The sequence below is a fragment of the Perna viridis genome, chromosome 5 (assembly GCF_037379345.1).
Source record: "Perna viridis isolate PV_CMFRI_1.1 ecotype Kerala chromosome 5, ASM3737934v1, whole genome shotgun sequence".
Lineage (NCBI taxonomy): Eukaryota > Metazoa > Mollusca > Bivalvia > Mytilida > Mytilidae > Perna > Perna viridis.
In genome coordinates, this window is record NC_142449.1 from 21,789,946 (window position 1) to 21,817,172 (window position 27,227).

At 33.0% G+C, this 27,227-nt stretch overlaps 1 protein-coding gene across 1 annotated transcript; it reads right to left on the reverse strand.

Annotated features, from left to right (window-relative positions):
* Positions 1–1,416: 1,416 nt before the first annotated feature.
* Positions 1,417–18,725, reverse strand: LOC148616504 (mitochondrial import receptor subunit TOM70-like). The gene is made up of 12 exons (XM_088583606.1): positions 18,471–18,725; positions 16,409–16,588; positions 13,943–14,069; positions 11,828–11,937; positions 9,637–9,776; positions 8,525–8,729; positions 7,774–7,908; positions 6,856–6,961; positions 6,364–6,497; positions 5,814–5,911; positions 4,323–4,445; positions 1,417–3,373 (listed from the first exon to the last, which is right to left on the reverse strand). Exons 1-12 carry the CDS (start codon positions 18,690–18,692, stop codon positions 3,193–3,195), a joined length of 1,761 nt encoding a protein of 586 aa, XP_088439732.1. The 5' UTR covers positions 18,693–18,725; the 3' UTR covers positions 1,417–3,192.
* Positions 18,726–27,227: the final 8,502 nt, after the last annotated feature.

A 27,227-nucleotide genomic window follows, 5' to 3' on the forward strand; every position in this document is an offset into this window, starting at 1 on the left:
ATTTGGTTTTTGTTCCGGACACACACACACACACACATATATCTTTAATTTATTCATTTCTAACTCATTATGTTATGATCATTTTACTATATATTTTTACCTTTTTGATATTTAATTTCCTTATTTGTATTTGGCACAAAAGGTCACAGTCTTTTTCTTGAAAAAGATCTAAAATTTGTTATCCGAACCTGACCAGACAGATCTGGATTAGTCCTTAAGTATTAGTTTGACTTCATGGCATTGATCAATACACCTGTATGAATGAAAATAAAATTACAAAGGCAAGTACAGTAAATACAAAAAAAATATGTATGTAGTGACCAGTTGATCCGATCGGGAGAAATAGATGTCAATATCAGAACATTATATCCCACTTGTATTTTGTTTGCTTTCGTCGAAAACTGGTGATTGCTATTTGCAAACGTTCACCAACTTGAACAACTGCATTCAACGGTTTGACATGACTTAAGTATTCAAACCATACATCTTGATTTTGAAGGAAAGCACACTGTTGTCAAATAGCTATGCCCGAATGTTGTCATAAAGTCCTGTCGCTTCCAACTTGGTCTGTTATGGTGGCGCAAGATTCAATCTTGGCCCGAGTACAAGTCCAAATTTTAATATGAACCATGGTGAGAGAAATTATCGTGAACAAACCGTGAACACACACACACATTTTTTCTACTAAATCTGCAAAATTGCAACTTAAACAATCAACGGTATCTGTCAAAATGATTACCATTTTGAAAATAGTACAAAGTAATATGGCTTATACCATCACAAATTCTTTTATCGCAGAGCTCTAGAATCTGCATAATATTATTGTTAATGAATTGGGATTTTTATGTTCCGCCATAAGGAACAGATTTCATTACCACACACAATCTAAAAAGCTAAAGCATTGATCATATCAACAATTTTCTTCTCGAGGGGGGATTTCTGTTGAAAGATTTTTTGTGCATAAATTATTTGTTATGATAAATCTCGCTCTGATTGGTTTTCTGTACAACCATTTCATTTGGTAAGAAAAGAAAATAATACTTCCAAATCACTTGAATTCAATGAAGTTTTTTTTAATCAATGTTTTTCATATCATAATTTGTATACAACAACTGTCAACATGTAACTATTTTGCTTTCATTTACACCATGCCTTTGTGCTAAATTCCGTTGAATATTCATGCATGCATGCATCAAAGTGAAATAAATCTCAGGAAACAGAGCTGTTATAATAAAATTTTGCCAAATTTTGACATACTTATCAGATGTACAAAATCCTGATTTTTTTCATTGTGAAGTCAAAAGTATTGGTATTCATTTTAATTTATGCATTTAAGGAATAAATGTTATACTTTCCAGTCCATGAAGAAATAACTCCAATCACACGGCACACACTAAATAAAATTAAATGAAAAAAAAGGCTACCATTTTTAATTTTGATAATTGTTTCACGAGTCTATATGATGAAATAACCCATTCCAATTTGTCTGGTCTTAGAGATACTTCACATTGAAAATTCAATTGTTTCTATTGTATTTCAGTGTAATTTATGGAGTTACCTCCCTCAATTTTTGCACAAAACATTCTATACAATTTATATATCCTAAGACGAAGTGTTCTATGAAAAGCCTCATGTTAATTTCTGTTTACTACAACATTTTAAACAAAATAAAAATAAAAATATGTAGGCTTTTCTGACCATGTATCACAATTCGCATGATTCTTAGCTGGAGTGTTACTTAAGTACAATACCAGCTTCAGCTCCAATGAACTGTATCAGTGGTTATGGCATTTTATTTTGTTAACATGTACATGTAATATCCATTAACAAAAAACTTACCATCTAAACATATGCTTTATATTTAAAAAAAAAAGAAATGAAGAGAAAAAAAAAACCACAAACACACAAAATATTCTGACATTTGCCTAAATGTTACATATCAATACTTGAAAACATGATTTATTCTGTTTCATCTTTTGCAGCAATATCAAACATATGCTAGAGATAAGGATGGCACACATCAGCAAACATCTTGCCAGCAACTTCTTACTTTGCAAGAGGAGATCCAAATACACTTTTATCTCAAGTTATTGTGTAGAAATGAGAAACATGTTTTGGCCCCTTATTCCCAAACCCTCAGAATCATTAAACATGAAAATGCAACTATTGCAACGCTATGTATACCCCACTCGTACAGAAAGTTGATATTGGACAGCAACCAGAATTGCTTACAATGTATGCCCTATCTATATAAAGCTACACTAAATTTGAAATCATTCCATCCACTGGGAGCCAGGATTTTTGTGATGAAAATTTTCTCAACTAATTCATAATGTGAAAAATGGCAGTCCCACAAAACAAAAAAAGAAGATTAATTATGCACCAATTTCAAAATTGTAAAAGTCATATTCCTAAAATCAATCCCAGCCTGACTTTGGTGGTATGTGTCATGGTATGATTTCATACAGTTGTACTTGTTGTTGAGCATACACCAAATTTAAAAGCAACAACAGTGTCTTAACACATTTTTCTGGTTGCATAAAAACACTTAATCCATCAATTCTTCAAATGGGAAAGTGCTGAAAATCAGTACTTCTTGGTACTACACTATTATGCAAAGTGAGATCCTATATGTTGTTCTAAGTTATCATCTGTAGACCTTCAGGGGATGAAGAGAAACATAGGTTTAATTGAAAATAGAGGGCAACAAATAATACTACACAGGCAAATATTTTTCACATGAAATTCATGTTAATGAAGCTTCACCTGAAATTCACTAAACACGAATTTCGTGAGAACATTTCGTGTGAATTTCACGTGAAGGCTCCATTCACCCGAATTTCAGGTGAACTCTGTCACTTAATTTATTTGCTCAACTCAGGTGAAAATCATGTGAAATAATTTTGCCTGTATACATGACTACCAGTGGTGGGGAATAAAAACTGAAGTGAGAACATGAATTTTTTTTAGTAAAGACAACCACACTTTAAAGTTCTAAATCTAGTTACTAAGTAGAAAACAGTAATGTATATATACATACCTATATCCAATGAATTTCTGCAATTTCATACATGTATTTTACATGAACAAAAAAAAGCATTCATAGAATATTAATAATTGATTTCAAGCACTTTATCATCACAATGTATACAATCATCACATAAAACTATTTGTTACAAACAAATGATTTTATTACATAGGTGGTCCCATACCCATACCCATAGGGCCAGGCAATTTGATATCTAAGTTTTTAGCAACATTTAGTTGGGCACGAGCAGCATCCAGAAGGGAATATAGATGTGCCATCTCAGATTCAGTCTTACACAGCTGTATTGCTTTCTGGAACAATTCCATAGCCTTCTCCATATTTGATCTGGAAGTAGATATAAGTATCAATATAAAAGTTTGTTTGTTTGTTGGGGTTTAACGTCCGAGCAGCAATATTTCAGCTATATTCAGACGATCAATATAAAAGTATTATATAATTGGACATCATACAAGAGTTAATATCAAGTCTAATAACTCTGTTGAATAATTCATGGATACAAGTTAAAATTTGTTAAATACATACAGAAAATAACACTCAGCACTTTTGAAGTCAAAATAGCAGTTGCCAGTTTCCCCAGTGAGCCTGATAAGGCAAATGTCGGTTTCTGGCCCTTTTTTACCCTAATTCCTAACAGCTCAAGTCATAGTTCCCAATAAAAACCAAACCGTCCCTTTCTTGATAGTACCTTGTGGTAAGATTTCAAAGAAATTCATATGCTATTTATCAGATTATTGTGTGGATACCAAATGTGTACAGACAAGGACAACAGCAATGACAGAAATGGTCACATCAAAGTCATATCATACTACTAATTACATTCACCATATTGACAAATCATGAAATCAAATTGAAGATCAAAAAGATATCAAGATCCAAAATCAAAGCAAATGCATACTACAGTGAAGGTACTATTGTTCGTGGGGTACAAATTTTCAAGATTTTCGTGGGTAAGCAAAACCACAAAGTTTGGTTTGCAATGAAAATGAGATTCCCTTTGATGTTAGTACTGAAAACCCTGAAGCCACGAATTCAAAAATCCATGGAACTTGTTTTTCTTCCCTAATCCAAGAAAATTGCTGTTCACTAATTAAAGTACTTTCACAGTAAATGGTATTAAATTGAACTCCCTTGAAATTTATCAAGAAATTCACAATTTATGCTTCTCTGATTTTTTTTACAATACGGGAGTAAACAAGAGCTTTTAATCCTGTTATACATACATGTCTGGCACCTCTATATGAAAAAGTATATAGTTCATATTTATTTTTCTTACCTTTGTACTTCGATTGTTCCTAACACTTCATAAGCATATTCACATTTACTATCGATTTCTATAGCTTTTCTTATCATTGTCACTGCCTCATCAATATTCTGTTTCCACTGCAGCTGTAACAATCTACAATTACAATGAAACTAGATAATTACATGTAGCCATGTGTCTCTGGAAAGAGTAAAATATTCCTATTCAAAAGTAATTATTAAATAAATTAATTTGAGATAAATACTGTAATCTGATTGGTTAAAATAATTTTGTTATATCTCAATGGATAAAAAAAACACTGACATGTCCCTATTCTGTTAAAATTCAGAGCTACTTTTCTCATGTTTAAAAATAAAACTATGTTTTAAAATTAATTTATAAGAATTGGCAATGATAAAAATTTTGTCTATTGAAAAATAACATAAATTTTCCATGTGCATATTTTGTTTATTGTACTTCACGCAATAGACAATATGCACATGGAAAATTTATGTTATTTTTCAATCGACAAAATTTTTATCATTGTCAATTATTAAATGAAATATAGTTTAGATTTAGATATTATTTAGATATTATAGTGTCAGTTTCAGAAGACGTGTCCACAACACCTTTGTCCCATAACTCCAACAAAATTTGCCAAAACTAAATGGAAGTGTAGTATGCATATCTTCACTTTATAACAATACATCAACTCAAATACTCAAAGAATGCATCAAGCAGTATTCAGAGCTGCATCTACAAGGTCTTCTTTCGTTGAAGCATGCTAAAAATAGTTTTAGTCCATTAACTCCAACAAAATTGGTAGTGTAGTATGTACATCTAATGTGAGACACATTTTAAAGTATGCCACTATTAAAGGGACCAGTCAACTGCACACACCAGAAAAAGGTCTGTTAAAAACAAAGTATCACTTTTTGATATTCCTCAAAACTGCCAGACAGCAAACATCAATTAATTGAACTTTCATTATCAGAATATGCACAGCAGGACACCAAAACATCCTACATTACAGCAAAAACCACATAGCATAGCCTTGAGACAAAAAATATGGCCAATACCAACAGGAAAAGACTTACTGATGAGTAAAAACCCTACTGAAAACCAATAGATTTGTATTGGAGAATGATTCAGATGTATAAATGAATTAAAAAAAAAAAGATAATTATCTTTTTTCCTTTCATGATCTTGTAATTTTTCAAACTTACCTTTTCATTCCTTGCTGTATTCAAAAGATTACTTCAGATCTAGAATCTTAATTAGCTACTAAGAGCAATAAAATATTTACTTAAAAAGTTGAAATGTTGAGAATGATCCTTTGATGCTCGAACATATGACAACTACCCAGTGGCAGGGGGGTGGGTTCTGGGGTTGGTATTCCCCTTAGGTTGGAAAATTTGGTAATTTTGTGCAAAATATTGGATAAAAATGAGTAAATAATAACCTTAAACTCCCCCTTTTTAACCCTCTCTTCAAAACCTCTGGATCAGAGCATACTGAACTTACCCTCTGTGTACCATAGCTGTTGCATTGTCTGGTTCTAATTTAATGGCTTTTTCAAACTCACGATCAGCCTCATCAAATTTGCCAGCATCGGTTAAAGCCTACAATTCAGGAATGATTTAATTAATAATTTTCTTGAAATTTGTGGTGAAGTCAATTTCGATATTTTCTTTCTATATATGCAAAAAAAAATATACCTATGATTTAGTTTTTAAAGTATTTGTTTTATTTCTTTATATTTCTATTAACATGATTTCACGTGCATTGTAGTGCTAGGTTTACTCAAACTGGTTTAGAAAGTTGATTTCAAGCAGCAGCCAAATCCCCTTATAATGTATGACCTATCTACATAAAGCCACATACCAAATTTGAAAACCTTCCATGGCAGCTGAGATTGATGCAATGAAATTTAAATGGACACAAAATACACCATCAACTTATTAATAGATGCCAATTAATACATTCATTTAGCAGAATCTGCAAACATTAGAAACCACGAAAAGTAATATTCACAGTATTTTTCAAAAATATAAAAATGGTTAAAATAATTTACCTGAGCATAAAGTGCCCTTGCATCACCACAATCAGGAAACATGGTTACATTGTTTTTATAAGAATCTATCACAGTTTGGGGAAGTGGTAGTTTGGCACCTGCATTAGCAATAACTTCAGCAGACTTTCTATGTTCTACAAAGAACATAAATTAAGTCTGTATTTAAGTAAAAAGAAAATGTCACTCAATCAAGACAGATTTATTCTACAAAATATATCCCACTCAGCATAATTCAGTAATCCTGCAACATTGGATTGATGGTTGAATTACCACCATACATAAATAATAATAACACAATAGTTAAAACAAAAACCAAGCATATCAAACTGGAGCAAAATAATTAATGGTGTGGTATAAAAAAAAAGTTTGGTAACTTTCTCTATCAACATTTATGTCAGCTACAACTGCTTATGAATCTATATAAATCTGATGATAGAAGTATTAGGAAAAAACAAATGGATTCAACCATTTAAGCTCCAACATCAAACCAACCTGCAAAAGACCTTTGGACATGTGATGCCGCAAATGTTGGACATTTAGATGCAGCAAATTCCAAATCTCTGATAGCATCATCAATTCTATCTAGCTGTATATTATGCTAAAAAAGAATTAATCAAGTAATATTACAAAAAAGTTTCATATACAGATACATGTACATTCCAAAGTACATAGGATAAAATGAACTTTTTGTCATAGATGCTGGTGTATTTGAAGCATTTTCCCATGTATATTCTGTTAAAATTGAATGTAAATAAACTTTATAACTAAGATGACATTTTATTCAGTTTGAAAATATGCAAGCTGTGTAGTGACCTTGATCTTAAACTCTGATATGTTAAGTTACTCAAACTATTGATAAAGACTATCAAGGTACCAAGTTTGATCCAAATTTATCGAAAAAAAATCTCTTTTTTTCATAACGAAAAATGGCTGCCATTTGATTGCAACAAAAGCAATATTTTAAAGCTTTACTTTTGTCAAAAAACAGCATATCCAAACTTTTAAAGATATTGCTTCTACAACTGTCAGTTCCCCTATTATTCCAACAAAAATGGCTGCTACTCAGAAATGACAAAAGCATTAAGGTAAAAGTTGAACCTGACCTTCATTTTGTCACATGAATCAACATATCCAAACTTGAAATGAATCTGCTCAATACTTTTCAAGTTATTTCACCACATAAATCACCACCACTCAGAGATAACAAGAGCAATATTAGTAAAATTTGAACTAGACCATCATTGTTTCACATAAAACACATCCACATTTAAATAGATTCAGCAAAAAACTGTAAATTATTGCACTAACAATTTTTGACAGCTGCATGGGCAGGTCCAGTGCACCTGACTGTACACCCCTAAATTTATAAGTTTTTTGTTTCCCAAAGGAAAAATCCAGGTAAAAACTTACATGGCCTCGATGATGATATATATCAGCATTATCTGGGTCAAGTCTCACAGCTTTGGCAAAACAATCCAAAGCATCAGTGGATTTTCCTTGCTGTATCAATGTACTGCCCTTCTTAATTAGTGCATTTATTCTTATCTGTAAAATATACAAACTCTTCGCAAAAATTGTACCATGTAGCTGAAGAATAATCAACCATCATGCAACCATTACATTTATGTAATTGTTAATATCTTTTGTGCTACTGGGAAACAACACTAGGTTATAAGTTATCTACCTTGGAATGTTAGATAGCATTGACAAAATAATCAAGCTAGTTATGTGCATCGGAATAAATACTCAGATATTGCCAAGGTTCAATCAGTTCAAGAAATGTGTTTTGACTCTAATGTTGATTTCTTTTGCCCTTTATATCATGAACTCATGAAAATGTTGAATTCTTTAATTTTTGAGTTAGCGGTATACAAAATACAAAATAGGATTATATTATTAGCATTCATTTATTCTATACAAAAAGTTCATACATTCAAGTTGTTAAAGAAATTACAAAAAGCTGAAGACAGATGTATCAAAATCTGTAAATGAATAACATAAAAGAGAAAGAAATACTAGGGTGACCAGGCTTGCATTTCATAAATAATCTCAAACCAAAAAATTCGTTTGATCTTTGACCTCAAACAATCTGACTCCAAATATTTAAGCTGGTGAAAGATTTGAGGAAAATATCTACTTGTTACAATGTTCCATTACCAACCTTTTTATCTACTGTATCTTCAATTAAAGGATCTATATCACCAATTGTTTTATCTAACTCGCCAGAAAGGAAGTAGAATGTTCCTCTAAGTAACCTGGCCTCGTTACATTTACAAGACTGTTCATTACTCAGTTCCTTGTTACAAAATGGAATAACTTCTTCATACTTTTCTTCATTCAAACATCTTAGAGCTTGATAATATGGACTGAAATGACAGGGACTACCATTCAGAATTTAAACTCATTGAGTTCTTGTAGTCATGTCTCAATACAGAGCAGTCACATATTTTTTAGACAAGCACATATAGCATCATATTCATATAAATATTCACATGATTATCAGTTGGGAGAGAGAATAACCACTTATACCACTATCACACTGGGCCCTCTATATTGCCAAGACCTCAGAAATTAAGAAATGTTTTGAAAGATGTGGGCAAATAGTGGTAATCATAGTAAAGTCATAAGAAAGACATACCAAGGTCTTCAAGATCATTGAGGTCCATGACCATCTTTGAATTTTAATTTTTATTTATAAACAAAGTTCTCATGACAGTAATCAACACAAATATTACTTATAACCTTAAAACCACTGAGACTCTTATCTTAGTCTGACAGGAAGTGATCTGCTGTTCATATACAAATAAGAACTACTGTATATACACAAGTTTAAGTTGATTTGCTTATAAGTCAGACCCCCCTTTTCAGTCCAAAATTTCTGGAACCTAATCTTGATCCGCTTATAAGTGAAGACTTATTTCTTACAGCTGCATTGCTAACATTCCTTAATTACAATGGGTATACCTGTTTGTTTTGATAACTGCAATAAATGTTGAAACAAATAATTACAAGTCAGTAGTAAGTAATTGAATTCTTAACAAGCATCTAATTTTGGTACAACCAATAACCCAAATTAAAATCATAAATATAGGAAACAACAAAAAATAAAACAGAAAGTTTTTGATACTCTAACAACTCATTTTGAAGATATTTCAGTAAGTTAAGGGGTTTTATTTTATCAACACATAACTTTATACATGTGACATATCAATCGATAAAGCACCTCTAGCTTCTAACTCCATTCTCTTACATGTTACACCTGCCTATTATTACCTATCTGTATCTGGAATGTCAGTTGTACCATTCTGCACCACTGTCTTCAGCTTGTTAGCATCTTGTAATACAGGATCCTGGGTAAAGGCTTTAAAATAGGTTCTTATGAAGTACTGTGATGGTAGTGTTGGCTTCTTTTTCTATAATGGACAGAAACAATGTATTCTTTTATTTTTAACCAAACTTGAACTGCAAACAAAAACTTCCCATATACAAATAAAAGCAGTCATAACAAGTGTTCTGAGAGTATTCTGAGAATATGTTAGAAGGGAACAGAATGCAAATTTCATGCACAATTTATTTATAAGAAAAGTAATTTTCTAAGTTCAAAGACCATAACTCATAAACAAAATCAGCAGACAATTACAATATCTGAACATGATCTGTAACTTGTCATGGCAAGGCCATGTTTCAAATATCAGATGTATATCAGATTTTGCAAGCATGCAAGCATGATGAAATAAAGTGTGGAAAACTAAGTCTTGGCATGAATTTTCCAAGGGCCATAACTCAGCAATAAATCAACAGATCGCAACAAAATTCCAAAATGGTCTGTAACTAGTGATAGTTAAGCAAAGTATCAAATATCAAATATATATCTGCAAGCATGACAAAACTAGAGGCTCAAGAGAGCGTGAATCACTCACCTGGTTAACCATTTGCTTATTTGAAAAACTTGAGGAACGAGACAGGCTAAGTTAAAATGAACTAAATTGTCAAATGCAAGAAATGCTTTTCATAGCATTTTCATGACCTGAACCAGAATGTTGCTTAAGGCAACAATTTTTTATTTTTTTTCAAAAACCTGTCTTGTGACCCCTAAGTTCCATTTTTAGTATAGGCAGCCATATCCATTCACGGATTAAAAATCACAAGAGTCATTTTGAGCACTATTATGCTTATTTTCATTCAATGATCTTAAATGGTTTTAGAGAAGATTTTCAAAGTTGTACATGTGAAAAAAAAAAAACAACAAAAAACTGTTTCAGGGGTCGTAACTCCTACATTAGTCAATGAATGGTTTTGAAAATTTCGGCATAGGTCCTTCTCATGATGCTTAACAATTTTACCCCACCAGAAATTTGCTAAAGGCAATGGTTTTTGAATTATTTACAAAAAACTGCCATCTGACCCCTATGTTCTATTTTTAGTAATGGTGGCCATGTTTTTTCATGAATCAACAATCCCAACAATCAATATGTGTGGGATATCCTAAGGAACATATATGTCAACTTTCACTGAATTCTGTGCAATGGATTTTGAGAAGAAAATTTTCAAAGTTGCACATGCAGAAAATGCAAAAAAAAAGCTGTTTCAGAGGCCATAACTCCTACATCAGTTGACCAATCGTTTTGAAAATTTTGGCATAGGTCCGTCTCATAATGCTGAACAATATTACTCTGCCAAATATTTGCTAAATGCAACGGTTTTTGAGTTATTTGCAAAAAAAATGCCATCTGACCCCTATGTTCTATTTTTAGTAACGGCAGCCATGTTTTTTCACGAATCAACAATCCCAACGGCCATTTTGTGTGGGATACCCTAGAAAACAATCCTGCCAAGTTTAAAACCTGTCAGTCTAGTAGTTTCAGAGGAGAAGATTTTTTAAAACTTGTCCACGTCAATGACGATGACTGATGCGAAGTGATGGCATAAGCTAAAAAGCGCTAGTTTTAGACTTGACAGACATGGTGCAAACCTAAAGTCCCCTTCAGCAAAAGTTGCTTGTAAAGGACAAATAAATGTAAATATCAGACAGGAAGTAGTACACTCGTGTAAAGATTCCACCAGATTCCTGTTTATTTCTAATTAAGAAACAGTTTACAGGTCCCATATACCCATTTGTACAAATCAAAGATGTCTGACAAAATTATTACCATTGCACAGGATATTAAGTTATTTATTCTGATCATCCAGTTTTCATAAAATGCAAAGGGCAACATTTTAACCTTTGTATTGTAACATGTTAGTACACATCTGATATAATAACAAAAAATACATTTCAGTGTTATAGGACAACACGAAATAGATTGTGAATTGAAAAATAAGAATTAATTGTGTTTTGATGCATCTATTAACATGCTTTAATGTTGTCTTCAATGTTTTCTGAAAAAAAGTTTATTGCAATAAAAGATGCATTGCTCTATATCTTTTGTAAATGGTATTCATGTTTTAAGTAATTAATACTTACAGCATAAGCTTCTTTAGCTTTTGATTGTCCTAGTTCTTTCAGAACTCTATCAGCAGTCATAAGTGACTTTGGATTCTGAAATCCTTCCAAAATACATAATGCTGTCACATCTAGAAAAGTAAGGAAAAAACAGGTACAATAATATTCAAATGACTGAACTTCTTTGAGTCTATAAATATTCACTAATTGAGCTAAATATACACAATAGATAAAGTCACAGGAGAAAATAACAAGATGCTCCATGGAGCCTGAATCGCTCACCTGGTTAAATTTTTGTTTTTCAAGGGCAATTACTCCAACAAGAAATTGTCCGGCAATTTTGACTCCATGAAGACTTTGGTAGGACTTATCATGAAGATCATTTCATCAATCGAAAGTTTCATTCTATCTATTACAATTTTCAAGAAATTGACTGAAAACTGCAAAAAAACGTAATTTTTTGCCTTTCAAGGGCAATAACTCTAATATGGAGTCATCTGCCAACTTTGATCCCAGGAGACTTTTGTAGGCCTTATAACAAGAATCATTTCAGCAAATGACAGTTTCATTTTATCTATCATAGTTTCAAAGATATAGGCTGAACACTAAAAAAAAAGTCATTTTTCACCTCTCAAGAGCAATAACCCTTACATGGAGTCGTCTGACAACTTTGATCCGTTGGAGACTTTTGTAGGCCTTATAATAAGGATATTTCAGCAATTGATAGACATTGGTTTTGGAGAACTACGCAAAGAACTACTGTACGACACCTATGTTCTATTTTTAGTAAAGGTGACCATGTTTTTTAACTGATCAAAAATCCAAATGGTTAAGGATACCCTACAAAACAAAAAAAAAACAACTTTCATTGAATTCTGTATAATAGTTTTTGAGAAGATGATTTTTTAAAGTTATATCATCAAAAACAGCAAAAAATGTCCAAAAAGTGCAATAACTCCAACATGAGTCAACAGATTTTCACCAAAATTTGACCACAGATAGATCTCATCATGATACTTTTATCCCATGTCAGAATTTGGCTAAATCTAATGGTTTTGGAAATATATGCACAAATCTACTGTCTGACCCCTATGTTCTATTTTTAGTAATGGCGGCCATATTTTTTAACCGATCAAAAATCCAAACGGTCATTTTGCGCAGGATACTCTAAGGAACAGTCATTATAAGTTTCATGCAAATCTATTGAGTAGTTTCAGATGAGAAGATGTTTGAAGAAATTGTAAACAACGACGACAGATGCCAAGTGATGGCAATAGCTCACATGGCCTACGGCCAGGTGACCTAAAAATATGTAAAAAGCTGTCTGAATTGACAAGATTGCTACACATTGCCATATGCCCCCTATCCTGTTAGAGGCAGAACCAAAACTTTCTTTGCCTTACCTTAAGATTACTACTGATTTTCCATATGTATCGCCACATCACAGTCAGAACCAAAGTTCTTTCTATCTTACTGCCTGATGTCTAATTGTTATACAGCTTACTGACAACCCAACAGGTGTCAAGTCAGCAATCAGGAATTAACAGATCAGCAGAAAAAAAAATTAGGAAAACTCTGAGCAAACAAAGTTCACTAATGGATACCCCTGCTCCCCCTCCCCCAACCAATCCCAATATATAAGTTGTCATACAGTAAAGTACTTTTGCTTCCGTCTGAAATCCATTCCCATGGCATGGAATACCTATATAAAGCTTTTGTCAAAATATCAAGTTGCTGTGATGAAAAGTTTCAGATAAAACTGTTACAAAAAGTATAGACAGATAACCATATGGACACCATGATCACTATAATTAAATATTTAAAATGAGGTATAATGAGATTAAAAAACTATTACTGCAGTACCTGTGAGAGTGGTGGGTCAAGTAGTTTTGTAACTTCTTATATTATATTTGTTGAAAAATTGCAATTTAAATCTGTAAATATTTAGTATGCTTTAGAATTTCTTATATTTATTCTTTACAAAAACACAAATCTGAAGTTACTGATAATTGCAATACATATAATGTATTCTTAATGTTATCTACCCATTGTACCTCCCAGCATACAAATATAGTCTTGTTTTTTTTTAAATACATGTACTGATTTCTTTTAATTCCATTCACTTTCTTAACAGACCTTCTAAAGCTTGAGATAGATCTCCTAGCTGTTCAGCAGCATTTGCCCTCCTCATCAAACATTTGGTGTATTTCTTGTTGTATTTGAGTGCTTCAGTGCAATCTTCCACAACCATTTTCAGGTTCATCTACAAAATACCATTAACTTAGATAGTAGATAGTTTTGATTCTTTGTAAAACAAGACCAATAGCATGTCTAACCTGCATTACCATCAAATAACTGTCAGTACATAAATATCTTTAATACATATGCATTCACTAAAATATGATATTTCTATGAACATATACTGCTGAAAAGAAATATCTAAGTTCCATTGGTAAAAATTCATTTTTAATATTTGTCGAACTTCATCACAAAAAAGGTGATGATGTTAATTTATGGTGCAGCAATTTCAAAGGGAAAAATAGGGCCAAAATTCTACCCCTCAAAGTACCCTGAAAAACCCCTGCTGACCCTAATTGTTTTTTATCAACCCGTAAGTTTTTTTGTGCCATTTTTCGACAAGTCTGAAAGTGTCTCCAAAACAAACCAGTCGACTTCATAAAAAAATGAAATGTTTTGCCAACCTCCTGACCCTTGTTTTTTATAGCATATTTGCAGAAACACAGGTATTAAATCTGATAGCAATATTTTACAATTTTTTCTCCTATATAGTTGGAGATACAAATGTACAACTTGAAATTGGACATAGAAAAAAATAACAGATACATGCATGTATGGTGAAACTCAACAAATTCACCAGCATATAACCTAAATAAAAAATAGTAAATAATTTCAGAGATCACCAACAGGTCTTTAATAAGTGTAAACACATCTTTAATATAACAAGAATAGGTATGGTATATATATACATGTCAAAGACACAACTCCACCAGGATGAAAATGTCAGCTAAGCAGTGTTCTAAGATTCTGATTTCCCGTTACCCGGGGCAAGTGAAATTTGGGTCAAGGAAAGTTAGGTACTTAGTTACACTTTCCCATGGGAAGTTGAAAACTTCATATGCTGTAAGGATTTGTTTTGTTAGGAAAGCAGTCATTGACTGTGGGAAAGTTGATTTTATATGGATTTTTCCCCGAGGAAATCTCAATTTCTGAAAAACCCTGGAACACTGTAAAGGACATCCATCGGCTTCAATAAATGATGAGGAAGCCTTCATACAACAGGACAATTTGCACCTGGTCCCAAAACAATGAAGTATGCTTTGGAAGGCCCGTCAACAAATAAATAAAATTCATGGTACCTGAATGATGACAATTCTTCAAAATCAAATTAAAAAGTAATATAACTACACAAAGACACATAAACGACCAACAACTTCAGACTCTGGGCAGACACATGAAATCTGGGGTGGGGTTAAACTAGTTTTATAAGGCCTTAACCAACCCCTTTCAATGTGAGGAGAAAAGTGAGGAGATTTTAATTGAAAAGTTTAAGAGTACAATAGATATAAAAATAGGAGATGTGGTATGATTGCCGATGATAGTCATCCACCAAATACCAAGCACCTTCTTCTAACCTTAAGCTTACCTTTGTCTCACCTTTTTCATTCAATCATGCATGTAACCCATATTAAACTGTTTTGAGATCATACATTTGATGATATTTATCATCAAAAACTTTTTTTTTTAATCTAATATGTATAAACTGAATGTCAATCCATACTACTTATCCAACTTTACATTTACAAATTTTATTCCATTTCACCCTTTCCCCAAATTTTTTAACCTGTCCAAAAGTTAATGAGCATTTACGTTCAAAAACTATAGGATATTAACAGAGTATTATTCTACACTGTAATTATACTCAAATAAAATCCGTTTCAGCTTAAGAAAATAATTTCCTTGATGAACACAAGATTATCAAAAACTAGACACTTTTATCAATTTGAATTTTCTCGCCAATTTTACTTGGTTAAAATCACTGCTCTTCACTACCTGTTTATTAATGGTGAAACATAACTGATAGGATGAGAATTTGACTGGTAAGTGTGTTAAATGGAACATGCTTAAAAATTTCATGCTTCTTGACATTTTACTACAAGAAATGAATTCCCTAAATGCAGGATTATTCAGCATAAAAATATCATCAAGGTAGGAAACAAGTATAATGAAATTTGTCTTATCAAATTAAATTTGCAAGGATCTTTATACAGTTTGGCCATAAACTGAGATTCATAACAATACAGGAATAGATCTGCTATTAAAGGGGCACAATTTGTGTCCACTGGAATTCCTACAATCTTCCAATATATTTTATGACAGAAACAGATATAAATGTTGTCAAAGAGAAAATTGACTTAATTAATTATATCCTCATAGATCCAGCAAATATATCTATCTCATTCGTCTGAGAAAAATGAGATGACAAGAAAAACAATTACGAAGTGTTGGCAATAATTGACATTGAACTTTGTTCAAGGTCAGCTAAAAAATACAGTATACAAAATTTGATACATAATGTCATACCAATTTTTCATATGCAGCAGCTCTGTTTTGATAAAATGTTGCCAAGTCAGCCTTTTCTTCCTGTGGACATATCTTTATAGCTTCTGTGTAGCAGTTGATAGCCAAGTCATAGCGTCCTCCTTTGAAATATTTGTTACCTTTATTTTTCTCATTCTGAGCTTTTTCAAGAGGCGTTAAAATCTGAAAAACATATTGATTGATGTAAAAAAAGTGACAGAAAAAAAGTTCTGCAGGCTCACCTTTATACCACTACAAATGTCAAACCAGGAACAGTTAAGGCAAGTACTGACCAGGGACTGTTTGGGCAAGTGCTTGCAAGGGACTGCTTAGGCAAGTATTCACAGGGGACTGCTTTGGCAAGTACTCATCCAGCACAGTCTGAACATGTATGAACAGGGACTGTTTGGACAAGCATCAACCAAGAGTCTGTTTGGGCAAATATCAACCAGAAACAGATCGGGCAAGTATTGACAAAATATCCAAGCTTGTTACATCTATTTGTCACGACCTAGGCTTCTGAAACATCTAGTGAATTATATTAAGGACCTTAAAAAACTGAAATTATCCATTTATCTATTTGATTCTCCTGGCTCTTAATTTATCTCCCACAATGATGAGAAAAAAAAACAACAGCTTTTAGGTCCTACCTTTGTTTTTAATACTACAACAGGAGCTACTCTGGCTTCAAAAATTCTGTTGCCGAAAAATTGGTCAGCAACAAAAAATGTACTAGTTTTTGCTGATTTTCAGATATTAGAGCCAATATAGAGGCCAGAAAAAAGTGATTAAAATGTGCAATAAGACATTTTTCTAATACATGTATGACCAAATGTCCCTGATTCAAATATAGTGGTAAGTTTAACATGTCAAGGTATGCCAAGAGTTTAATTTTCGACCTGTTGGGCCAATAAAACAACATTAGGGAAAAATTTATACTAAAGTTAAATATCAGCATAAACATTGTAAAAGTGTCCCAAAAAACATTTCTACGTTGCTACCCAATGAGTTATAATCACTGCAATATGATGTTTGCTTAAACTGGAGAATTATTATTGTTTGGATTAAGAACACTGATAACTTTATTGTTTAAGTGATTGTTTTTATCTTTAGACACTCCAATAGGATACGATGGTTTCAAAATATATATCTGAAGACACAAATGATTAATAAAACGCTTGTTCTACTTAATGCATACTATCTCTAAAAGCATCCACATGTACATGTAGAAAGGATGAGAAATACTAATTCCAGTAAAAAAGCTCTGAATTATCTTGAGGCTCTCAGCTCTCACTATTTAAACCTCATATAATTTATGACCTACATTGTTTCATTTCAATATCATTTTTTAAGTTTGGAAAGATTTTTGTTATTCAAATGGGAAACAATCATAAAAAATTGTACATGTACTTTGTATCAGTTCATAAAATTAATTTATGAATTTATGACAATATTTGATTTTGATAAAAAAAAAAACAACTTTAACATAAATACATGTAGTAGTACATCAAGAAATACATCAAATACCTAATTAGTAAGTGCAATTTGAAACTTAAGCTATGTTGAATTATGAGAGACAGGGCTAGCAAGAGGTAATTTGTTAACCAAATTACTGAGAAGATACACAACAGTATTCAGGAAGACATTTACAGTGTATATCACTTGTTACATGTATCTGACTGCAAACAGCACATTTTGATCCAGTATAATAGCTGTGTCAATTCATGAATGTATGTGTATACATTTGAACATGTGGTTTATTGAAAGTGAAAGTAGGAAACAGACTACAACTAATCTCTATTCAAACTAAGTGACATGATTTACTTTCACTTTACACAAAAATGACACTTATTTAAAATGAAACAGTTTTTCAACAAAATTCTGAAACATCTGCTTTTATTAAAATGATAGTAACAAAAAGAAAATAAATCAACATAAAGTCCCTGTTGCCAGCCTGTCTTAAAGTGAAACTGAAATAATAAAATTTCAATCTCGACAGAAAAAAAATACAACTATAATCATGAGTTGACGTTGTTTGTATATAGGAAAATTGAAACCAATGAACCTTCTCTTGATTGTCTTGTGTTTCGGGATCTTCAACTTTTTTCACAGGTTTGATATCTGGAAATGCTTTTTTTACACCTGATCTGTTTTTCATACGCCGTTGGTATAGCAAATAACCACCGGCAACAGCAACTGGAACTGCGACAGCCAATCCAATTTGCCATTTAGACCACCCTTCATGTGACGATGACGATCCAACAACATGTTGGCTGGAGGCAGCCATTTTTCTCCAAACCACGTGACTTGCAATGGTAGCGATGAAGACCAGGCAGTCCTAACCACTAGCTTGTGGCAACTTCGGCTCAGATTGTACGTAGGCTGAGAAAACTCCCGTGCACCCTCACTTATCAACCAAAATATGATTTTCATGTACCCTTATACCTCCTATTTACGAATCTTTTTTGTGGCCAAAGAGTAAACTGAAGCATTTTTGTATTTTTTTGGCTACTTTTTATACCTCGTTGAGGCAAAAATCCATTTTTTACTTTTTTTTAACTCTTAATTCTTCGAACTTTTCTATCTACAAAACGAAGTAAACTGACATATATAAAGTAACACTTAGGGTTTTGGGGTAAAATGAAAAAATATATACCCCTACCCCACCGAAAAATCGCTAAAAATGACATATTTTTCAATGCAAGTCAAAACCACTAGAGGATTTATGCTTCATCAAAAAATGGTTTAATTGGTATTTTCAGTTTAGTATTATTACAATTAATACTTCCGGGGTTCTTTTGATGAATTTTGGCGATTTTCTAGTTAGAATTTATCCAAAAAGCGGAAAATGGGATCAAGGGATGAAGGTCATGTCAGTTGAAGATGGGTAAATAATGGCAAACCAAAGTGGACAAAAATGGTGTTTTCTAATATTAAAAAAAAAAGATTTTTCAATATTACAAATTTGATTTCTAATATCACAAAACCCCCGATTTGTTTAGTATTAGAAATTGATTTTCTAATATTAGAGCCTCGTGCTGCCCCGGGAGTCAAAAGAATAGACCCGCAGCAGCGCTAAGCTTGTCGTAAAAGGCGACTAAATAGTGCTCAGAACCCTGGCCGGGGGCTAGGGCGCTTTGACCACAGAGCAACTGGGTTGTGTGCCCTAGGTGGTTGAATAGGGTAACCCTGGCATGTTACATGCTGGGGTCGTCAGGTCATAATACGGAAAACCTGACCGCAAACCATAGTGGTGCAACGTGTTGGGAAAGATGCCACATTCCTCGCACGTTAATGAACCCTGCTGTGGTATTCTACCGGAGTAGGAACCATAGGGCTCCGCCACAGGAGGCTAAATTGCCCGATCCTACCCACCTCTCCCTTTTTCCAGTGGCAATCAAAATTTGTCGACCCCATTATCCTTGTGTCACATCCCATTTTTCATTTCATTTCATGTTCATTTTATCATCCATTTCATATTCATCGCCTAAATATAGTTGAAATATTGCTACTCGGGCGTTAAACCCCAACAATTAATCAATCGATCTATCTAATATTAGAAAATGCACTTGTTGTATTCATTTTTTGTAATATTAAAAAATATGACTGATTTTGAAATATTGCAAAGTGATTTTTTATATTACAAATTCATTTTCCAATTTTACAAATTTATATTTTCTAATATTAAAAAATATTTTCTTATATTAAAAAAATATTTTCTATTATTAAAAAAGAATGATTTTGTAATATTAAAAAAAACTATTTTCTAATATTACTAAATATTGGTTTTTGTCCACTTTGGCTTGCCATAATAAATAACATAGTAAACGTTTATATGAATACTAGATGTATTTAAAAAGAGTTTTGATGTATGTAGTACTTTTAGTAGATCTGTTTGTCCGTCCGTTTGATGGTCCACACGTGCATTACACGTTGTATTTACAGGTTTCTGCATATAGCAAAATAATTACATTTTATACAAAAATACAAATCTTCTTTAAATAGAAAGTGGAAGCTGAAATCTGCCGTCTCATTATGCAGTTACAAGTCTTTATTATTATTTTTTTCTGTTTGTGTTAATTTTGTACTTGCCCTGTAATGTAACTGGTTGCAATCAATCCTATTATTTGGATTTTATACCAATAAATAATTTGAATTTGAATTATAATAACGTAACGTCATAAGGAATTTTTTGAAAATTTGTCAAAATTTCCATGTGTAATATTGACAAAAAATGGTGAATAATGGCCTAGCCTCCCCCTTTTTCTGGCGAACCTGGCTGGCAGCCCTTCTTTTCAAAGTATATGAATCCGCCCCTGTAAGAAACAACGTCGCTTATCCTACCCGTGCATCTGGACCATGCTCTTACTTTTTAGTGGAGTCCGAATTGCTCATTTACTTTTGTTATTTTGTATATATTATTTTGGTTATTTTATGTTCTTTGTCGCGTGTCTGTTTTCCATGTCTGGTATTTGCCCCTGGATTACATTCTTTTGTTTTCCACAAGGAGCTTGGTTCCCTTGATTACTCCTCAACAAAATAACTGTCTGAAGAACCGTTTGTCCGAATGTGCTTACAGTTTCCTTATTTATTTATTGATTTACAATTTACAAGTTTGACTGTTTATATAAATATACGAAATATTTCTTACTTTCTTAGAGAAATTCATTTTTCTTCTTAATTCGATAGCGAATTTGTTTTGAGTCGTCTTTCGGTATTTCTGATATTTGGTTATCAACTTCGAACCAATGTAAGATGAACATGTACTGGGACGTGTATTCCTAAAATATTTTTTTAAACTGAAAGATAATTTAAATCATAATTTTCATACATCATCGTATTATAATTTATAATTCCCCGCGTTATAGCGTATAGAGGGAAATTTTTGTATTCAGTGATCGAGTAGACCCAACAGTAAAAGGTCACGTGACAAGTACAGGTTGTCAGTTTCTTGCCACCTCTACACCAATGCAGACATTTCATATTCATTTTAAATATTTAACATGTGGCTGTTGTCATTTTTTTATTTTGTGTATGACTTTTGACATGTTTTCATTTATCTCCATTTATAATTAATGTCAGATTAATTCTCTCGAGACGGTTATCGTATTGGGTTCTTATATAGGTTTCCACTCCTTTTAGTTTGGTGTTTTCTGCAGGTATCTGTTAAAAAGAGTTATTGTTTCATGCTTTTCTTATATTTCATTCGTCTATGGTATAACTTATGCTAACGTAATAATTTTTCACATCGTGCATATGACATATGATTTATGTTGGTGACATGTATTTTTCAATAACAACTGGTGTCCTCTATGTACCGTCGTATAGATTGTTTGATTTTAATTGTGTCTTAGAGCATACCATAAATACTGATGATTTCGTTGACTGTTGTTTTAACTTCAAATTTCCATTCTCGTGCAAAAAAGTTTCAGTGCATCGAATGTTTTGATTTAATATTGATACATGTATACGTCTCTAGTTGTACTATTCTGGTGAAGTACGTTTTTTTTTAAATTATTATTGTCAGGTTAAAGGGATTTAAAGAAATCATTGCCCTAAAAACATTTCTTTTCAATTTCAATTTGACTGATTTTTTTTCCTTACAAAAATTCCTGGTTCATTTTTGTTTCCACTCACTTTTTTCTATATGCCTTGAAATATTGATCCGATGTTTGGTATGTAGGTTTTTGTTACATACAGAGATTGAGTTCTGTTCTGCTTTGTTGATTTTTTATGAGTTACTTATGTTCTTCAGGAGGAGGCATAGTGTCGTACCGACACATCTAGTTCAGTTATGCCCCTCGACGAAGTGGTCGAGGCATACAGTTTTCCCGTTTTCCATCATTCAGTCATTCAATCTGTCTGTCATTCCATGACAACTAGTGTGTTTTCCGGTACTTTTTTTTAAAATTCCCTTGAGATATTAAAGTGATTTTTTCAGCTCATATGGCCAGAAGGGCCACGCGAGATATTTTCTTCAGTATGTGTCCGTCGTCCGTCGTTGTTGGCCTCCGTTGTCAAGCTCCGAAACAGCGTCTGACGTTCGAAATTCATTCTATACATGCTGCAGCTATCCTGGTTCCCGGGACTACGTTCCAGGCATTAGCTGCTAGCCATACTGTCTCTTCTGAAACTAGGGTCTACTAGACTGATTGTAACCAAATTTTGCTTTAATATTCTTTTGTGTATATTTAACAATCTAAATGTGTTTTAATATGACAAAGGTATGGCAACCTTTACTAAAATATATGTAGAATATAGACTGAGGTCAAATTGCAGAATTTTGCATACAACTCAAAAACTGTTGGGTTTAGCTAAATTCTGGTAGGGTTTGAAGTTGTTCAGCATGGTAAGACGGACCTATGTCGAATTTGTCCGAACGATCCGTTGACAGATGTTTGAGTTTTTTTTACATTCCCAACTTTGAATACTTCTTCGCTGAATTTACTGGTTGGATTGTAACTGAACTTCACTTGAATGTTCCTTAGAATGTCCCTTACAATCCTATGTTGAAGTTTTTCAGACTTGGCATCCTTGTACACATCTTGAAAAGTCTGTATACTTCTTTGCATTACTCATCAATGCTAATACAGCACCTACATCTTCATGCTCATTGATTGTTACAAGAAAAAAACCATCATCAACTGCAATATAAAGTAACACTTCAAGATTTGGTATAGGCATTTCACCTATACATCCAACTCCTTTCCTAGATTTATTTCCTAATTGTCTATTGGTAAAAGTTCGTTTGAACGCACACTAAATGAATAAAGTAAATTATCCAATCCATGGTCAATAAAATGAAACATGAAAACATTTCTGTTTATCTCAAAGATATCCTTGATCTCCATACTGATTAAATTTCATTTCAGGGGCATTGAATGAGCTGATGCATTTCAAATGAAATGTGTATGTATAAGTAGCGTCAGGCTTCATAATTTTGTTATCTAAATTATCGAAGATTTTGACGACATTGTCCTGTTTTTAACACTTCTATTCCACTTAATACATCGAGAGGTAAGGGATTCACGCCTGAGAAATTTACTGTACCTTTGAAAAAAAAATACATGTATAACATTCATAACATCACCATGTTTACAAAAAAGATCTACACGTACATGCACTTGTAATAATAATCATTGTATAAACCAGTAAAGAAAAGCTTATAAATAAGGTATTATTTTAGAATCTACCACATCAGTATTCTAAGCACATCTGAACAGGATTTAAAAGTTGAAGACGACTGCGACTTGTCGAGTTTTACACTGCTACTTGAGGGACTTGATAAATAGTTACTATATGCGTCTTGAACACTTATGAAGAATGAGAACGTCGAGTAAACAAATCTTCACAAATTGCGCACTTAACTCTTGGAAGAGAATGATTGTGTTTTATGGTCTCTCTACCAAAGACAATGATTGTGATCTACCATCTATGTACTAGATCCCTAAATTCCACAAGAATCCATACAAACAACGCTACATAGCTGGATCTGCAAATTGTACCACCAAATCTCTTTCAAAACTTCTAACTTCAATACTCACAGCTGTCAAAAGGGGTCTCCAGTTTTACCAAGACACATGTTACTCCCGTAGTGGTATTAATTCAATTTGGATTCGAAAGGTCTTCTGGAAACCCTCAATTCAAGATTATTATCAGAATACAATAGCATTAAAAACTATGATTTTTCAGTTCTTTATACTTCGATTCCCCATACTCAGTTAAAATCCCGACTCAAAAACATTATACATCGTTGTTACTCCAAAAAAAAAAAGACGGTACATCTAGATACAAATATATTGTTCGTGGTACAGATTTCTCATAAAAAATTCCAAATCATCTTCCAAATATACCGAAGATGTTTTCAAAATGCCGGAATTTTTTTATCGACAACTTATTTGTCCAGTTTGGTGGACGTGTTTTTCAACAAACGATCATCATTCCAATGGGAAAAAATTGTGCTCCTATACTTGTTGACCTATCCTTCACTCTTATGAGGCTGAATTTATAGCTGATCTGATCCAAAAGAAGGAATATCGTTTAGCTAAATCCTTTTATCTCAGTTTCCGCTATAGCATTAAACAATTCTAGTTTCGGGGATTTGATACATCGCATCTACCCCAAAGAACTTGAGATAAAGGTTACTACAGACACTGTGAAGTCAGCCTCATATCTTGACCTACACTTACAAATCGATGGTAAAGGAAAACTACTGACTAAGCTATACGACAAACGCAATGACTTTTCATTCCGTATTGTCAACTTTCCTTTCATCTATGGCAACATTCCTTCAGTACCTGCGTGTAGAGTTTACATATCACAACTCATGTTCGTTATGCCAGAACTTGCCGTAACTACGCAGACTTTTTTGTATCGCGCTAGACTTCTTACAATTAGGCATCTGGAACAGGGTTATATTGCTAAAAGATTGAAGTCATCACTACAGAAGTTTTATTGTCATCATCACGAACTCGTGGACCGTTACGGTGTATCCATCTGCACCATGAAAACTGATTTGTTCTACGTGTCATAATTTTCCTCCTCTTTCGTCCACCCCGGAGTTGACTTTTTATGAGCAACTCGGTGGGTGTTTCTAGAAAAGCAGAGGACGCTTACCCTACCGGTACACCTGGTCCATGCTCCCAATTTTTAGTGGAGTCGAGTTGCTTGCTCATTCACTTCTATTACGTGTATTATTTTGGTTATTTTATGTTCTTTGTTGTGTTTGTCCGTTTTCCATGCCTGTTCTCAGTCCCTGGATTACATTTCTTTGATTTCCGCCAGAATCTTGGTTCCCTTGATTACTTTTTATCCAAATTTGGTTGAGATTTTAACAACTTTTAACACTGCTCGCACTTAAAATTGTTTCCCTTCATATCTATCTCCATGTTTTCGCTATATCGTTAGATGCATCATTGTGTTATTTTTTTAAAGTTATTTTTAACGTTCATTAAAACCAACAAAGAATATACATATTTACTGCAAAATAGTTTTACTTCCTAAAATTGATAAATTATCCCCAACTATTATACGGCTTGCAACTTAAATTCTAAAATTTTACTCTTTAGCCATTTAAAAGTACGAAACTTGAAATAAGGAACGGAATAAATTTGATACTATTAAAATATAGATACAATTTACCTTAGAAAGTTATCGATACCAAATTAAAAAAAAAATGACTGTGTATATAAAACTTACCTTACATGAGATATAACGGGATATAATGATGCATTTCAACTTTCGGTACGCATGTATATTAATACGTTGAGCCGGGCTATTTGTTTCGAGTTTCCTCCATGTTCATCCATATAGGCAATATAAAACTTCCCGGATGTGAGCCTGGCTACACATAATGAGCCTGACTCAATTCGGCATAAGCTCTCTTCGCTATTTGTATACAAATAGGAAGCATTCGGTTGGTACTGTGTATTCTACTAGTATTGTTTGGTAATCCCCTTATGCACGAGACGTATGTGTCGCTTGAACCAACTTCAAGGACCGTAAATATATTGCTCGACTTAAAAAAATATTCTAAAGCAGATGCGATAAGACAAACTGCGACTAAATACAGTATAACGCGTTTTCAACCCTCGAGGCAATGTTCCAGCTATTCCACTATTTTGACCCAGAAAATATTCCTGGCTGCGTGGTTGAAGGAGTTGGAAGAATTTCACCAAAAATTTTTTTTATCTAAAACTCTTTTACAGTATCAAAACATAAATATCGAAACAATCGATTGTAGGCATTGGTGTTGCGGTCATTTTGGGCTATAAATGATTCCTTTATCAATCTCTTTATAAAATCGTACATTACAAATTTTCCGAAAAAAATATTTGTATATTTTTATATAAAAATGTGACTTTTTGTGTTTTCCAATTACACTATTTATTATTTAATTATATTTATATAGATATAGAAGGATCTGAAAAATTCCCAGCGATGTTAGAACTGTCAGTCGTTCCCTCCGCGGGACTCGAACTCGTACCGCTGTAACATGTATGGCAACACCGCCTGCACAAAGTCTACTAGACCGCTTGGCCAACTTGACTGTAGAAATATGGTTTTCGTTAAAAGTCCTAAATTTTAACCGTCTTTCACAGTTCGAGTCCAGCGGAGGGAATGACAAAAATATTTGCTTCGCAAATTTGACAGTTCTAACATCGTTGGGAATTTTCATACCCTTCTATGCGTTATCTTCGTTCACGTCTGATACCTGAGACGAGTTTTCGTCAAGACCATCAACAAAATGTTCAACTTCTAGGGTCACCATCTTGGCTATATATATAAACAATGTACGGACTTCGAGTAAAACTACAATTTCTCAAGTAAATTCTATCAAGACAAATAGTTTTCAAGCAATTTGAGGTAGATAGGCAGTAGGTTTCATCCAGGTGAAGCCAATTTGGAGTTTAATGCATTATAATACACATTCATCCCAATTTTCGATGTGCTCGATAAGATTACACCACCTTCCCCTTGCGCATGCTCTTCTCCGTAGACAACCCAAGATTAATTGTTGCCATACATGTCACAGAAGTACGAGTTGGAATCCCGCAGAGGGAACGACCAAAAAATTTGCTTCGTAAATATGACAGTTCTAATATTGTTTGGATTTTTTATACCTTTCTATGCTTACTTTATCTTCTCTGTATCAATTTGATCTGATGGAGTAGTGTAGCGAGTAGAGTCGTCACATCATGAGACGTTTGTATATAAGAATGGTTTAAGATAAAGAAATCAATAGGATTAGATAATCCTTGTTCCCTCTTAGAAAAACTATTTGATACTTTAATCAACCCCATTATTATGTATGGATATGAAG

Coding starts and splice junctions, on each gene's coding strand:
- LOC148616504 (XM_088583606.1), bottom strand. CDS start 18,692: ATGGCTGCCTCCAGCCAACATGTTGTTGGATCGTCATCGTCACATGAA. Junction 9,777..11,827: donor AAGCTAAAGAAGCTTATGCT/GTAAGTATTAAT, acceptor TGTCCATTATAG/AAAAAGAAGCCAACACTACC. Junction 6,962..7,773: donor TATATCATCATCGAGGCCAT/GTAAGTTTTTAC, acceptor ATTCTTTTTTAG/CATAATATACAGCTAGATAG.